This window comes from Ostrinia nubilalis, chromosome 1, assembly GCF_963855985.1.
Source record: "Ostrinia nubilalis chromosome 1, ilOstNubi1.1, whole genome shotgun sequence".
NCBI lineage: Eukaryota > Metazoa > Arthropoda > Insecta > Lepidoptera > Crambidae > Ostrinia > Ostrinia nubilalis.
The window spans coordinates 5392614-5409926 of record NC_087088.1 but is presented as its reverse complement, the minus strand read 5'-3'; the positions used below and the strand labels follow the sequence as shown (position 1 = coordinate 5409926).

Sequence of the window (17313 nt, the reverse complement as noted above, 5' to 3'; positions counted from 1 at the left end):
GTCAGATTAATTGAGCGATAAGAGAATTCGTTAGGCGACTTGTCAGCCTTATGGATCATTTCCAAAGTTAAGAGACTTGCGAGGTTATTCTCACTCAGTGTGGTCATTGTCAAGACCATGGACTTCATGGTGATCAGATCAAATGCAAGTGCTTTACGAGGGTCCATTTTGGCTATTTCTTTAGCTTAGCCATCTCTCTTAGCGTTAGTTCTTTCGTTTCAGCCGAAAGACGTCCTGCGCCGCTCGCATCCATGCACTTCTTGCGACCTTCCCCAAATCGTCGGTCCACCTAGTGGGAGGCCTGCCCACGCTACGTCTTCCGACTCGTGGTCGCCACTCAAAAATTGTACTGCCCCAGCGGCCATCAGCTCTACGAGATATGTGCCCCGCCCACTGCCACTTGATTTTAGCAATTCTGTGGGCTATGTCAGTCATTTTTCCTCCTGCGTCTTTCGTCCTCAATTAGCGTAGTAGGAATCAATCTTCTACTTTGAACTTGAGGAGGGTAAGCGGAAACATGGCGGTTAACTCCTCAGATAGTCAAGTACAAAAATGTCCAGAAGTAGCATACGAAAAGATGCAAAATGAGCCCTCTCAAATCACAATGGGAAGGTTATTAAGGTATAGGATAGTAAGGGATTATCCGTGTGGGTGTTCAATGGGTTTAAATAAACCGGCTTGTCATGTAGCAAAAGTCTGAGATTTTTCTTGTCAGTTCGCATTCGTCACTCATGTATTACCGGACCTAATAAGCGGAGAACACTTTGAGGGAGGTACTTTGTTGCCTTCCAGAGGTTGTGGTTCCCATTTGCATTCCGAGACATATTTGCCAATCTCTGTGTGAGTGATTCGCTTAAATTATAGTCCCATAGTGTGGGTTATCTGCCAGACGAAGGCGGGGATTTTTTTCTTGACAGCAAGAGGGACCGGCGCCTCTCGCGATCAATTATTACTATAGACCAAGCAGTAACTTGAAAAATGTACTTGATTAACTGTTAATATAGTTAGTATTAAGTTATTCAATCAATTTATTAGTATATCAACGGCATTAAGTTCGCCTTGTGTACCAATTTATATGGCATTAAAGAATAAATATTATAGTTAGTTCTTCTGTTATAATATGGTTTACTGATGGGTCAAAAATGGGCCCTAACGTAGGCTTTGGCGTGTATGGAGAGCAGCCGAAGCTTAGGCTATCTCAAAGCCTGGGTAAATTTGCCTCTATCTTTCAGGCAGAAGTCTACGCCATTATTGAATGTGCGGAAGCTTACCTGCGAAAAAATTATGCCAACCACATAATTTACATTAACTCAGACAGTCAGGCCGCGCTGATGGCCTTAAACTCCATCTTAATCACCTTAAAGTTGGTAGAAAACTGCATGAGTCGACTGAATACCCTAGGAAAACGTAACAGAGTAACGCTGAGATGGGTTCCAGGTCACGCGGGAATCGTGAAACTGGCCAGAGCGGGAGCGGAGGGAACACAATACGGTCCAGAACCTTTTTGTGGCATTTCCAAAAGTCTCGCTCGAATGACATCTATTTAAACAAATCCTTTAAGGCATGGTCAGACACGCCAGGATTAACTCATTCCAAAGCTCTTATAAAAGCCTTTGACCGAAAATGCTCTAAGCAGATCATAGGACTGAATAGGATCAAAATGCGCATCTTAGTTCGAGCCTTCACTGGACACTGCAGCTTAAACAAGCACTTGTCCACTATGGGACTGTCCGAATTAAGAACGTGCAGGATGTGCCAAGAGGCAGATGAAACGCCACTACACATTCTCACGGACTGCGGACCTTTGATGCGCAAGCGGAGCTACACCTGGGCAAACACATCCAAAGCCCACAAGATGTAAAACATATCGCCCCCCAAAAGATACTGCAATTCCTAATTGATGCAGGTCTCGGAGGCGAACTGTAAGGAAAATAGCGGCGATCACAATAGATCGGTACTGGTCGCAGTTATACTAGGACTTTATTGAACTAGAATAGCCGCTGAACTCAATAAAAAAATTGTTCTTCTGCGTTTGAAACAGAAATTAGTACAGTATAGGAGAGGAATAAATTGCAAATAGTTTGTACAGTATCAGTATCGGCGCGCCGACAGCTGGTCGTCGGCGGCGGCGGCGTGAAAAAATTCGCGGCGGCGGCGGCGCGCCGGCGTGGCGCCCACCTCTACCCTGGACTACGACAAACATTTTAAAACCAAAATCAGCTCAATCGGCCCAGCCGTTCTCGATTTTTAATCAGACTAACGAACATCAATTCATTTTTATTTATATAGATAGATAACTTCATTCCATATGTGATTATGAAAATGAACGAAAATAAATATTTCCGATGCCTATCTTATTTATTCAGGAAAAGTAGCTAAATTCTAGGTATTTTCAGGTGTATTTTAAGGATGTTTGGGCATTGATAATTTTGAGGTTAAATGTAGAAAACAAAATAAAAATAACACTTTTCTATTTATTTTTAATCACATTATCTTACAAAGTAAGACAAGGAAAACAGTCGGAATTCATTACAATTATTTCAATGGTAATAAAAAACATTTGAAGATTCTAGATAAATCTATTCAGTAGCATGAACTGTAATTAAGTCTATAAATATGTTGATATCTATAGGTAAGTATATGTATAATTTAATGTCATTTTTGATTGATAATTATATTTTTAATCTTGTACATTTTTATTACCTTTTGTATTATACAAACCACTAACAACATCAAAACAAATGAGAAAGTATCGCAGTCTAATAATAACCATGGTATCATGATTTTAATACAATATTACAGTTACAATACAATACATATTTTATTTATTCTAAAAGAAAGTATACATGAAAATACTTCAAAAGTATAAAAATTAAATGAACCAAAGCATTTGTCTTAATATTAGTATTGCTACGTTATTCTGGTGTCATATCGAGTTATCGTCCGGTCACCACTAAATCACAGATCACGTGATATTTATCACACAAGGTCCGTCTTCGGGATCACTTAACGTTTTCCGTACCTGAAAGATGAAAAAAGAAAATTAGATAAAATTGACACTTAGAAAACCCGGCTTATACAGGGTGATTTTTGTATCAGTATCCAAATTTTCAGGATCGACTCAGAATCAGTAACTTAATTGATTTACGTAAAGAAAACAAAACTTTTTTCTCCATATTTAATTATTTTCTTCCGCTGCGCGCGGTTTCCAAATTGACTCACGTGGAAAATTTGCTTCGTTCATGGAAAAAAATGTACACACAGTTAACTGCAAAGCTTAATAGACATAATAGTGAGCGAAAATAAGCAATAACCTTTAAAACTTAAGATATGGGCACCCGCGAATTAGACTTTCAATATTTTTTTGCGAAAAATACCACAATTAAAAATAATTACGATAAAGTTGTATTGTCAAATTGTTCTAACGAGCTTATTAAAAAAAATTGGATACTGATAACAAAGTCACCCTGTATAGTGATTCATAACAACATTGTGTATTATTGGTAAGTTTAGGTTTAGATTTACTTTTGTACAGATAATTTTGATATCTGCTTTACAATGTGCGAATTAACTTTTGTATCATAAGTTATTTTAAGATGCAATATGTTCAGTATCTTTATCACTATATTCAGACAAGTTAGATGCATTTAGGCACGTTGAACTTTGTCGTGTGAGAATGTTAAGGTCGAATTGATATCAGCAATATTTCTGCGCTGTAGTTTAAATGCCAGACAGAATTAAATTGATGATTATTCAATGTAGACAAAAAATAAATAGATGTGGTAAAGACCAGACTAAAATTGATTTATCGATACACAATTGGACCTAGGTTTTTTCATACATATGTACTACTTAAATACTCTAGCAGTCGCATGAGACCGCTCTAACACTTGTTTCTATCATGTCTCATTTTGCTTGTACAGATGACAGTACATCGAGCTGCCTTTTTAATTCAAAAAAAGTGTCTGAGAGCTATTTGTGGTGCTGGGCCAATGGATTCATGTCGACCAATATTTAAAAAACTTAATTTGCTGACATTACCATCAATGTATATTTTTGAAATATGTATATTTACTAAAAACAATATTAATTCTTTTCAAACGAAACGAGAGATTTGTACATTTTTTACACGGTATCCTAATCGTTTGGTGGTACCGTCTTGTTCAACGACGAATTTTCAGAGAAATTGCTACTTTATGTCTATAAAACTGTACAATAAACTTCCGGACGCAATGAAGGACTTACCCACTAAGCAATTTAAATACCAGCTTTATAAATTGTTAAGCGACAAATGTTTTTATAGCATAAATGAATTTATTAATTGCAAATTTTAAAGAAATTGACACTGTTTTTCTATTATATATTTTTTTTTTAATCGAAATGTATTTTGTTTATTATTATTGAATGTATAATATCATCATTGTTAATTAATTAATTATTTTAGTTGAATTTTTATAGTCTTAGAGACTTATTTATTTGGACATAATTGTGCGCTTTCTGTTTCACTGTATGTTGCATGCCAATTGTCGTTGGTTAGATGTGTGAAACGAACATTCATTGTTTATCACTACTTTGTACCACATTTACCGCAATAAAGAAATTCTATTCTATTCTATTCTATAGCTTAACACCGTTGCATCTTTTGTAGTTGTTGTATTTACTCTTATGAATAAATTCATATCTTATCTTACTATTATTTGACAATAAAATTGTGTAGTCGTGCGGTCCACATAGCTTATGACCGCAGTCTATGGAGGAACACTATAATATGTGGTCGCAATCCTCATCATTGAGGGATCGAGGTTGAAGAAGACTCCGATGTGCTATCGACTGTGCTTGAAGGGTTAAAACAGTTATAGTTAACTACTAACCCGCTAGCACTAGCAGACGCTGACGCACTGGCACTAGCACTGCTGCTACCACCTCCATAGTTGCCACCGCCACCGCAACCGCCACCGCAGCCGCCGCCGTGGCCAGGGTTGCCACCGCCTCCGTAGCCGCCGCCACCGCCGCCGCCGTAGCCGCCTCCGTAGCCGCCACCGCCTAAGGATATAAATCGTGAAAATTAAGAATAACAACGACTTATGTACTGACTCATGTACCTACACTAATGTAACGGTCAAATTAACAAACTAATTAGGTAAGAGAGAAGTTAAAAGTGCATTACAAAAAGTATCCGTTGTGCATTTATGATATTTATTTTTACACGGTAAAAAGAACACATTTCATGACGTTTATGTACCTATTATTTATAGAACCGAATCCAATTGCTAATTATTATGTGTGGCATTTCATTTCAAGTGTTGAAAAAGTTTATAACCCTAAAAAATTGCTTATGTTTTTACACGCGACCTTATAACATGGCAGAATATCACTTTGTATTCATAAAACTGTTATACTTCTTTAGTTTTTTGCCCATCAATTTAAATGCACGCTATTCTTACCGCCACCACCACCGCCGCCGCCGCCGCCGCCCCCGTAGCCACCTCCATAGCCACCGCCGTAGCCACCTCCGAAGCCACCACCGAATCCTCCGCCATTCCCGTAGCCACCTCCTTGTTGGTAGTTGCCGCCTCCGTGGCCGCCGTGGCTGTAACCTCCGTGGTGGCCATGACCTGTAATCAAAACAATATTGTAAACTCATGATGCTAGTAAAAACAGCAGGTTTTTCTTTAGTCTGTCATATCATAATAACTACTTTAATGTCATCATCGTTTACTTGGGACGGAAATTGTTTATTAATAAGATTCTGCCTGAGGCCTCGCTCGCGTGATTATCAATCCAGAAATCTTCATCGTGCGTCCCGCGAATTTCTTGAAAGAGCATTAATATGGATTAATTTTCATATTTAGTAGGGTTAGGTTCTCATGCAAACTTTTATAAAATACCCGTAGGTATTTCACATCTAGTTTTTTTGCAACAAAAAGTAGAGCCTTGTGAATTTATCAGTTTACTTAACATTTTATCTTCATAGGAACAAAATAAGTACACTTTACGGACGATACTAATACGGTCTTTTGCATTCATCACATTAGTGTAGCTAAATAAGTGCTTACTTATTTTATCCGTTATGTACAAACGGAACAATAGAGTACACAATGCCTTCTAAAACAGCTAACGGTATACAAAGCGCTAAATAAAATCTTACCGCCTATTTCTTTCACAATGATAACTTTAGTGGATCCTCCACCATAGCCACCATCGTGTCCTCCATAGCCTTGATGGCCGCCCCCGTAGCCACCGCCATAGCCACCGCCACCGCCGCCACCGCCACCGTAGCCACCGCCACCGTAGCCACCGCCACTATAGCCACCGCCACTATAGCCACCCCCGCCGAAACCGATACCAAAGCTCCCACCTCCGAGACCGAGGAACTTCTTCGCCAAGAGATGCCGCTTCTGCCTGTTCTGTTGACCGGGGTTCGCTCTTTCCTGGTCTTCTAGTTTCTGTAGATAGCAAACGTTACTAATTTATTTGCAGTGTCCAGCAATATTTTAATTTTAATGTGAAATTCGCGTTTTAGAAAATTACTGTAAAATAAAATGATTTAATTGAAACTTTGCTGAAAAGTATGAGCTTTTTCATAATTTGGCAGATCCTATATTTTCCTTCAGCTTAGAATCGAACGGGGACCTGTAATAGCGCAATGTTAATTTTACGTTTACGATGTAATAAAACTGTTACCTTAAACTTTTTTAACGTTTGGTTCGATATCAAATGTTTCACATATTTGCAATAAGCCTTAAAAATATTATTTTATAAATTTTGGATGAAGTTATTAATTCTTTATTATCACAATATTATGTTTCAACTAGATAGGATTATAATTACTCAAATCGAGACGAGTAATTTTGCCGGCGAGTGCGTGTGTTTCGCAAACTCGTTTCAGTAAACGCGCGAAGTTCAAGTTCGCTAAGCATTACAAACTATTGAACTCACTTGTACATAAATAGGTTGAGGGTTGGTTTCCAACGACTTGGCCTGGTCAGCGCGGGCTGGTTCCGCTCCTTGCTGTTTCAGTAACACTAGGATAGGGAACTGCCGAGCACGATCCGTCGAATGCTGTCTCGAATCCCGAGGGGGCGCTAGCACGGGGGCCACTAAGACCACTCGATCTCCACCATCCAGGTTATTGTCACCAACCGTGGCCCACGCCGCGCTCACCAGCGCTAACACGCTCACCACCACTCCACTGGGTCCCATTGTGATCACTGGCACAGGACTCACAAAGCAAACCTATTTATACGAGTTTTTCCTGCAGACGCGACGTCATGACCGCCCAAGTATTGCGACTCGACGCTCGCAGGACACAGCTTCGTAGAACGCGGTTCTCACGATGACGTCATCGGATTGACCGTAGATTTATGATCAGCATCGAACAATTAAGGCCTATGCTATTGTTTGTGAAAAAACGAAATATACTTAGATACATCTGCCGATGCGAAACGTGATATTGTACGCCTTCGCGTAATTTACTTAGTCCGAGCACGTATGATATCTATCTGGTTATTCCCTTAAACCGGATGCGGTGTGTTTTTGTGTGAAATAACAACACACGAGTATTATTTTTGCTGGCGAAATTACGATGATAGTTTTATTTGTAAACACAAGCACGAGATGCTTTCGGTCGCGATGCTCCTTTTAGAACCTGTTCCCGGGGCAGCGATGTTACCAGGGTGGTGTTTTGTTTATTTTTTTGTTCGCTGATGTAAATATCGCAAATAGGATAAGTAGATGGTATCTGGAATGGATTTAAGAAACATATTAAATACTTTGAACAATTGCTTGTATCAGGTTTGTGACATGAAAATAAAAATCTATACTTATAATAAATCTGTAGAGAGGTCAATTCTGTACATGAAATATATTTTCAAAATAACTATCAGGGGGTGATTAGTGATCGATACTGATGCCAAAAATGCAATCAGTAAAATTTTTGTCTGTCTGTCTGTCTGTCTGTCTGTCTGTCTGTCTGTATGTTCCTTATAGAAACAAAAACTACTCGACGGATTTTAACGAAACTTGGTACAATTATTCTTCATACTCCTGGGCAGGTTATAGGATACTTAAGAATTCCCACGGGAACGGGAGTTAGCGGGAAAAAACATTTGTATGAAAAAATCTAAACCGCGTAATATAGATGAAGGGGGTAAAACGGGATCCACGCGTACGAAGTCGCGGGCGGCCGCTAGTTAATAATAAAAGCAAGGTTTACGTTCGTTTCAAAATGTTTTTTTATTTTTATGTCTTTCCCTGTGCTATTGATTACAGTTAACAGTACATACCCTATTTAAAGCAAATAAAGATATTTGTATTTGTATTTAAACTCTCTCGACTTGGGGGTTGTTGATTCCACCCTATTCGTCTGGTAGAGCCATGACAGGTGACCTCAGATAATGTAAATTGGGTTAGCAGTCGTATTAAATATAACAACATACTTCTATTCGCATTGTTTATGATAAAATAGTTGTTACAGCTCATAACTGAGACAACACCGAACCTAATTAACCGCTTTGACATCTCATGCAACATGTAATTAAGCAATTTTCTTTACAAGAAGTATTTTGTCTGATTTGTGTCTAGTTCAATTGCAACAATGTAGTAGATAGTTCTTTAATACTTTTTCTTCGTAAATTGTATTCACTATACTTACGTGTATTCAGCTTGAATGCTTTTTATTCGAAGTAGGTAATTATAATTTTATAGACTACCTGACTTGACAAGTAAATGAGCTAGTAAAAAGCTGAAAAAAATAATTCATTGTCACGATTCTCAGGATCTATTTAAGATGTAGTCCGGAGTGAACTCTACATTGTTGAGGTGTAATTTTACTCCATAATCTTAAGTTCTTAACATAGGTAATTATAAAAATTTGGAAAAGTTAGGACGCTTAGAATTTTAATTATTCTGTGATTCATCATCATCATTTCAGCCATAGGACGTCCACTGCTGAACATAGGCCTCCCACAATGATTTCCACAATGGCCGGTTGGTGGCGGCCTGCATTTTGTGATTGATACTTTAACAAAAATATGGGACACCAACCTACTATACTTTTTTCTGTTCACTAGCATATACAGTCTATCAAGGTGTCTTGAAATAATGAGACGTCCTTCTTGACTGATTTAAGTAATTTTATCATCATGATCTCACCTGAGGAAGTAGAGTTTTTCAAGTGAAAAATTATAATGAGCTTAATAAAAATTAAACACTGTTTTTAAAGGGTTTTATTTATTCACAAATAATAAGTTCGCATTAGACTTGGATATAAGGGTCGGTGAGTACTCCACGATTGTATTGATCTGTAAAGCAAGAAAATAAAATAATTATTTATGTCGATTCTGCAAGTCTCGAGAGTAGTTAATAAATAAAATAGTGTAGTGTATTATTACACATAGAATCATATCTGTCGCGATTTACTTTGTTGTAAAGGTTTCTTAATGAAAATAGATTTTATTTATTTTTTTATTTAATAGGACAACCAACAAGACATAGACTAGAAGACAATCTATATTTACAACGTAGGTATTTAAACTTAATCTAAGTAATTTTCACATGTATTTTGCGTATTACATATCATTTTCCGCAAAATACATGTGTACCGCTATATGGTATATATAGCGGTTTATTATTCAGCTAGTATATTGATTGTCTCTTTTTGGCTTTGGTTGCTACTCAAAAATTATTTAAAATGTGATTTTTGGCCAAAAATATAAAATTGAAAAACGCATCTCACGATCTCACCTGGCTTAACAACGACAACAGTTTGCCCTCGATTCGTATTACTACCATAGGTACTGTACCCGTAAGGTTGCCTAGTACCTGATAAAAAAAAGTAACAAAAAAACATGTAAAGAAATTAAAAACAATTAAAGGTTTAGAAAAAAGTGTACGCACTATTTCTACTTGGACATCTATCTATTTATTTAACAATGAAGAACTCTCTTTGGAAAAAATTGGACTTGGTAGGATATATTTTTCAAGTTAACCTAAAGGACTGGAATAAGGGTCAGATATTAGGAACTAGTTACCTTGGTTAGGGACTACAATCACAGATTGGTCTCGTTGTACTCCAGCTGACCTTATGTAGTCTAAAACAAAAAAAAGTTATTAAGATGGTATTTGTTTACGTCATGTGGTTTGTACTTTGTACTTTAAATTGTGGTTAAATACGTTAGCAAGAAAGTATTTTTATTGTAAAGCATCTTCTGTTTGGATTGTCACAGTTCTTGTTCAAACTTTTTTTAAAGGTAAATAAATAATTTTCGCTAGAGCTTCCATAGGAAGTTACGATGGGTATCTAATTGGTTTCTTGTTGGTTTATTATAAGTTCAATTCAAAATAAAGAAATACAGAGGGCAATAGACCATACCATTTTCAGTAAGTACACACGACAGCACATCAGGTTACCCATTTTTGTTGCAAACTCGCCCCTATTACAACTGCACAAGAACCCACAGTGGTTACGTTGACGTGCCGTCGTCCGTACATCAAAATAGAAAAGTTACCTTACCTATGTTCCTGGTTACACTAGCAGGACCGAATCCCTCTACTTCTTCGTAAACCTTTACAAGGAAAATAATATTTATATAAAAATAAATTTGACGAAATATATTTTAATTACCATATTAAGGTAAAGTTAACATCATAAAATAAGAAATAAAAAATACCTATTTATAGGTGGAAGTTTTCCATCATCAGCAATATAAAAGCACTCTACATAGTACACCAATGCTAGAGCAAGGAAAAGTCTTATTTTCAGTGGCATTGTTAAAATATTATTGTACGTCTTGAGGCTGAATGTGATTCTGTGTAACTTCAGGATGCGACATGGTTTTTATATTGTCTTTAGCGTCATGTTGATTTTATCTAAAATTGTCTTTCATAATTTCAAAATTGCTGCCTTTATGTGATACCTGTGTTACATAAGCCAATTTTGTCATGTGGGTACAGTACTTGTCACAAAGTAGTTGTTTATTGTAGAATTTATTGACGTACAGGGTACAATTGACGTAGTTGATACCTGAGTCAAAAATAATAAAAAAATGCTAACCCTTTATCTGCAAACATTGATTTTTATTATTTCTTGATCCAACTCATTTTACTCAACAACAAAATCAACATTATTATTATATTTGTAGACATACATATATTTTGCTAGTGGACTGTACGTGTACCTATCTATGTCAGTTAACGTCGTGGTTTTTCTCTACGTCATGCAGTAATAAGTTTACCAGTTTACTGAAGAATTTGTTAGTAGGCATTTATTTATATGATTTAAAAAACTTTTGAACATATTAATGTATTTAGTATAATCTAATCATTCCGAAGAACTCTTAGTTTCGAAAATCTTCTGCGTCTTCTATAGGTCAATTTTTGGTCTTCTAGCTTCTGCAAAAAACAAATGCAAATTATTCAACACGCCGAATAATTAATTAGGTAACTTTATCAAACGTAAAAAATTGTTTATTTAAAAAAGACTCAACGAAAATGAAATATCTGCCGACCATAGAAATTCTCTACTAATTTAATTTACCAACTAAAACTGTTACTCACCAGTACATAAATAGGCATATTATTATGTTCTTTCACTTCTGGTGCCTTCTCTTCAGTATTGTTCGTAGCCAACACCATCAGCACTGGAAAATCCTTGGCAGTTTCGGTGACCCTCGCTCTGGAGGACTTCGGAGGGGCTAAGACTGGTGCGACCAGAACTACATGGTCTTCAGGAGTTACTTCAGCCCTTACAACACAAATTATACAAACAACAGCCAAAACCTTAACTTTAGCTACCATTATCATCGTGTCTGAACTGGAATGAGTATGGAAATAAGCCAGGAGCTTTATTTATACCGGCGATCCTCAATAACATCACGATTTTGTAAATGATGGACACATTTAAAGTTCCTTTTGTTTCGATCACGACAACCAATCAAGCTTTGAAAAATGCTATCGAGTTTTTGTCCGCATCCAGGCACGAGCTGAATAAATTATAGTAATAACTATAGCAATTTTCTGTTTATTAACGCAAATATTTAACTGTTTTTTATTTTTAAGGTGACTTTGGGATATCCTGATTAAGGCATTGAACTCCAAACTTGATTCAAACATTTAGATTGATGTGATTTTTCGAAGTAGTGAAATTCCTGTCATAGGCTTGCGTTGATTCGAACTTGAACATCATCTTATGATTCGGCCTTGGGTTGCAAAATCTATTAATAGGTACATTTGAGGAGCAATACTCGTGTTTATTTTGACAAAATCCAATAAAGTTCATTCTGATGAGCTTTAAGTGATCTAATAAAAAGTTTCGAGTGATTTGGTTGAGTTGATGTAGATACGGGTGGTAATAATGTGAACTAGCAAATAACTGTTTTACTACATTATGATGTTAATGCTGTTAAATTAATAGTGTAATAAACACTGTTTAATAACAACACAAGTGATTTGATAATAATTGAGTCTTGTGAAGAACAAGTCACGATTAAACCATCGCGGATATTTATCAATATTATTACCGTGAGATATAAATTAAATTCAATTAGTTATTAATACCGAAAAGCGTAAAAAATATATTTTTTAGATGAATATTAATTTATAGAAACGAGTAAAATTAATAGCTAGTTTCTCTTAAGAGCAGTCTTCCATAATTTTTACTCGTTCATTAGTTCGTTAGTTCGTTCGTTTCAGCCAAATGATGTCCACTGCTGGACAAAGGACAAGTTTTACTAATTTGAACAAAATATTCACTAATATATGAAACTAGCTTTCGGGCCGCGGCTTCGCCCGCGTGGAATTTTGTCTGTCACAGAAAAACAATATCGCGCGCTTATTTGCTCACCGTTTAGACCTACCCTGAACTACGACAAACATTTTAAAACCAAAATCAGCTCAATCGGCCCAGCCGTTCTCGAGTTTTAATCAGACTAACGAACATCAATTCATTTTTATCTATATAGATAGATAGATAGATTAAGCTCGTCCTTAATAATGACAATTTAATATCAAAATACGAGTATGTAGATAAAAATCAACACCAGTTTTACCCACTTGCTTTATTTACACGCATCATATTATTTTTACCTACTTACTAATCAATAATCCAAATAATATAAAATGAAAGCAATCGCTTGTTTGTTGGTTTCAGCCTCCTATTAAAGGACCAATTTACATAATGGTGGAAAAATATTATGAATAACTTAACCGTATTTAACAAGTTTACACGATGTTGGTAAACAAGTTATTATGTTTTAGGGGAAATTTACAATCGCTCTACAAAAAATAAAGCATTTTATTTGTAGAAAAACGTCACCACCGTGTTCTCAAAAATTATAGTTATACATCTGTTGGTTAGTTAGTATTTTTGTACCTAGGTGTGGTTGTGACAACGGAGGTTACAATCTTAAATATAGCTGCTTCGGACACGGCTCTATCGCATCAAGTTGAGGTGTCTCCTTAAGTAAGCACCACATTCTTGTCGTACTACTTATGTTTGGAAAACTCGAAAAATTGTAACTACTTAGTTCCAATCTGAAAATTGACACAAATTTTTCTTCATCAGATTGGGAATCGAACCCAGAATCCGAGAAGGTTCTTACTCTAACCACAAGTGGGCTAGATTATAAAGGTCTTTTTTCTGAATAAAAAAATAACATACTCGTATTGTGATCCCTCTTACGCTTAAGGATCTAGTGACCAGTCAAGTAAAAATAGCCTGGAAAATGACTCATCCGGTACATTGCTCTTTCAAGATTATAAAGACCAGCTGGTATCGTTTCCTGGAAGAGATACAATAAAAAGATTTTTCGTTGGATCATAGTTTAATCTGGTTGTTAACAAGTATGAAAGTAGGCAGATTATATCGATTTGGTATCGGCCAATTTGTCATACAAATTAGAAGTGAACCAAACCATCGGTCGATAAAAACTTTGTAGTCTGCGTCTCTTACTCTTTAGGCTGAGTTGCATCATCTAACTTTAATAGTGACTATAACGATAACCGGTGTTTTTTGTATGGAGTTTGACAGATTTTTGACGTTTGTTAAAGTTTAAAATAAGGTGGTGCAACTCAGCCTTAGGTACTTACTTATTATTCATACAAAAGACAGCCTTCTTGCCGTAGAGCACCGTTAGAGCATGCTGTAATTTGTAACATTCCTTTGCCTGCGGCTTCGCTCGTGTAGATTTCAGTAGCCTACAGATTCTTTATCGCTTATCACGCGATCATAACTCAGTCATATTTTTTAACAAAATTAATTAGGATCTTTTTATTGATAAATGATTAATTTCCATACAAAACATTCATCAATACCTTTATGATTCTTAGTTAGTTAGTTTTGCAAGGCAATCGAATACCGCACTTAGCCTCATGATTGGGCCATTGGCTAAATATAAATACATCACTGGATTATAGACTAGAAATATTGTCTCTAAGTGTGCCATTGTGCGCGATTTGTGGTTTATCTTCCTACCCCAACCACCCCAGATCCCCCAAGAAGGCAAGCAGCCCGTCTAGGCTGCTACAGGCCTCCTGCAGCGACGATGGTGATCGGAGAAATTGAGCCCGTTGTACTGCTACGCTGCTGCACTCCATGAGCACATGCTGCGGTGTTTCTTCTGCCTCCATGCATCCCCTGCACAGTGGGCTGTCTGTAACACCTATGTTGTGTAGGTGCTTGCTTAACATACAATGTCCAGTTATAACATTCAAGACCTTGCGGATGCTGTCCCTGTTTAGTCTGATGAGGCTGCTGCTTTATGATTCTTATGAGCAGTCTTTGTCCTTCTCCTAGATCTTAGGTTAAATCTGTGGTGGTAGTGAGACTAGTCATTATTAATTGCTCATTGTCTTACTTTATTAAAATTACCTAATCTAAATTGGTTCAGCATTTTAAGGCTTCAAAACATTGCAAGTACTTACTTACAAATCCTACCTACACAGAGTTACACTTACAGATTTTTAAATCATTACAAATGTCTGCATTCTATAATAATCCTGCTTCACAGTTTAAAATAAGTATGTACTTATATGTGATCGTTACAAAAAAACATTTACTATGTGATCATAACAGTTTATTTTTTAATATTAGAGGCATATATTTATGTCGAGTATCGTTTATTAAAGTTGATTCATCAGGCTTCGACTGGGAAATCAGGTTTTTTCTCTGGTCCAACGGCCTTGTTGTTGCTTTTCTGTAACAAACAGTATCTTCATTACAATGTAATCGTATGACGTAGTAATAGTAATTAACCTGAAGACATACGCCCGTATTCACAAACATTACTATGAGGTCTCACAGTGCGCGTGGACGCACAGGGTGACACATGAACCAATCACGGAACTCTAGCTCTATTCAACGCTGTGCGTTCGATTTGCTGCTTCACTTGAGCAAGCATCGTTTGTGAATACGGGCGTTAGACATATAAGTTCGAGTATAGACTCTACTTCATAATATTAACATAGCGATTGCTTTTCTTTAGTTCAGTTAATAGCTCGTCCTGTTCTGGTCATACTTATCTAATATTAGAAACTTCAAGAATGGAATTTTTATTTGTATGTCCAATCGGTATGAAGTAAAGGATTTTCCTGTCATTAATTGTTCTACACCATAACATACCTCTAAGAAACAGTGACGTTATCTCATACTCATACATGTTATTTTTTATTATTAATAAAAAAATGCATGTAATTAATTTGTTGTGGGTTTATAAAGCGGATTCTTTAATTTATCAATAGTTGTAAAAACTAACTTTACATTTTGCTTTTTTATATATTTTTTTATTTTAATAAATATTACTTACCGTGACATACAATTTCGTCGGCTCAGTGTCGTCTAAAGACACATCTTCAGGAACAAAATAAATTCCATCAGGTAGGCTTGCTGGGTCCGCATCCTCGACCTTCGTCAGATCTAAAGACCCTCCCTTGGGCGGTATACCTCGTATCAGATCGAAGAGATCAGCACCCGTGGCTTTATAAACCACCTGTTCTTTACCAAAAGTGGCACAAACAAGCACTAATAACATAAAAACGCACTTCATTTTGCATTCAGTTTCACTCTATAGAGGTTACAAGTGAACTACTTTTTGCAAAGCCCGTCCATCAGTTTATATAAGACAGTCTGTTTTATCTTATTATTAAAAACGATAATGGACTCATCGTTAGGTAATTAAATACTAATTTATAATCGTAACTTGATGTTCGGTTCTTCTTTCATGTTATGATTTATTGATGTGAATTAGCTTAAAGACTAAAATCGCTTAATGTTTTTTGTAGCTAATATTACTCACCTACTCGTATTGATCAAAGATTGTTCAAGTAATTTACGTACCAAGCTAATAATGCATTATTATGTTGTGAAATTCTTTAAGACTGCCAGCTGTTATTAAGTTCTCAATTGAAGTGTCGTGAATCCTGCGACTACGGCAATAGAAAGGTTTCATTTTTCTTTAAAAATTAATACTCATTTCGCGATTATCATTAGTTTCAGTCAAATAACTTCCACTCTGGACAAAGGCCTTCCTAAAGGATTTGCAGAACGACCCATCCTGCGCTGCCCGAATCCAGGTTCTTCCCGCGACCTTTACCAGATCGTCGGTCCACCTAGTGGGGGCCTGCCCACACTACGTCTTCACGGTTATACTATGTTAAATATAGTTTGAACCAAGTGATTTCATTTACATTTGTGATCAATAGACAACGGAAACAATACACATGGGCAGTGTACAAAGTCGCATGGGAAATACTACTCATTATAGACAGCTCATTACATTTTTTGCGTGGTATTATTACCGGAATCATATTTTCCACTCAAAACTAGTGCCCCCTACGTATTAGAGAGTAATTATTACTTATGTGGTTATATCAACAACCCACGTTCTGGTCCTTAGTCACAGGGGATTCCTGCAATACCATCGGATCATAACAAAAGATGATGACCAGGTAATTGTACAGTTATCAATGGATTCAGTAACGACATGTAATTTAATCAACAGGTCATTATAACAAAGGTGATTAGGTCTCGGATGAAAGATGAACTAATTGCAACAATTGCGTAATAATCCATTGTTTTATGTCATATTTTTCTATTTTGAAACTTTTAAGTAATATCAAGTGAGTTTAATATTTTAGAAGATTGAACAAATCTTTGCACAGAAGTGGTATTTATATGATTTTCATAAAAGTGAGACGATCAAATTTGAAATGTATGCTAACTCGTTGATGTCTAATGTACTAAAACATAAAAATAATTAAAAATCAATTAAAACTAAGTTCAAACAAGTGTCTTTTACTATTGATTCATACTTATGTGTC

At 36.3% G+C, this 17313-nt stretch overlaps 1 protein-coding gene and 1 long non-coding RNA gene across 2 annotated transcripts; both read right to left on the bottom strand.

The window, feature by feature from the left end:
* Window positions 1-2454: 2454 nt before the first annotated feature.
* Window positions 2455-7289, bottom strand: LOC135087065 (uncharacterized). Its single transcript, XM_063981938.1, has 5 exons — window positions 6940-7289; window positions 6149-6446; window positions 5445-5615; window positions 4872-5043; window positions 2455-3022 (listed from the first exon to the last, which is right to left on the bottom strand). The coding sequence occupies exons 1-5, from the start codon at window positions 7201-7203 to the stop codon at window positions 3007-3009; spliced, it is 921 nt and encodes a 306-aa protein (XP_063838008.1). The 5' UTR covers window positions 7204-7289; the 3' UTR covers window positions 2455-3006.
* A 1933-nt stretch (window positions 7290-9222) lies between these two features.
* Window positions 9223-11110, bottom strand: LOC135075250 (uncharacterized). The gene is made up of 4 exons (XR_010257987.1): window positions 10514-11110; window positions 10032-10091; window positions 9745-9822; window positions 9223-9302 (listed from the first exon to the last, which is right to left on the bottom strand). It is a non-coding gene; the product is annotated as an uncharacterized LOC135075250 (long non-coding RNA).
* Window positions 11111-17313: the final 6203 nt, after the last annotated feature.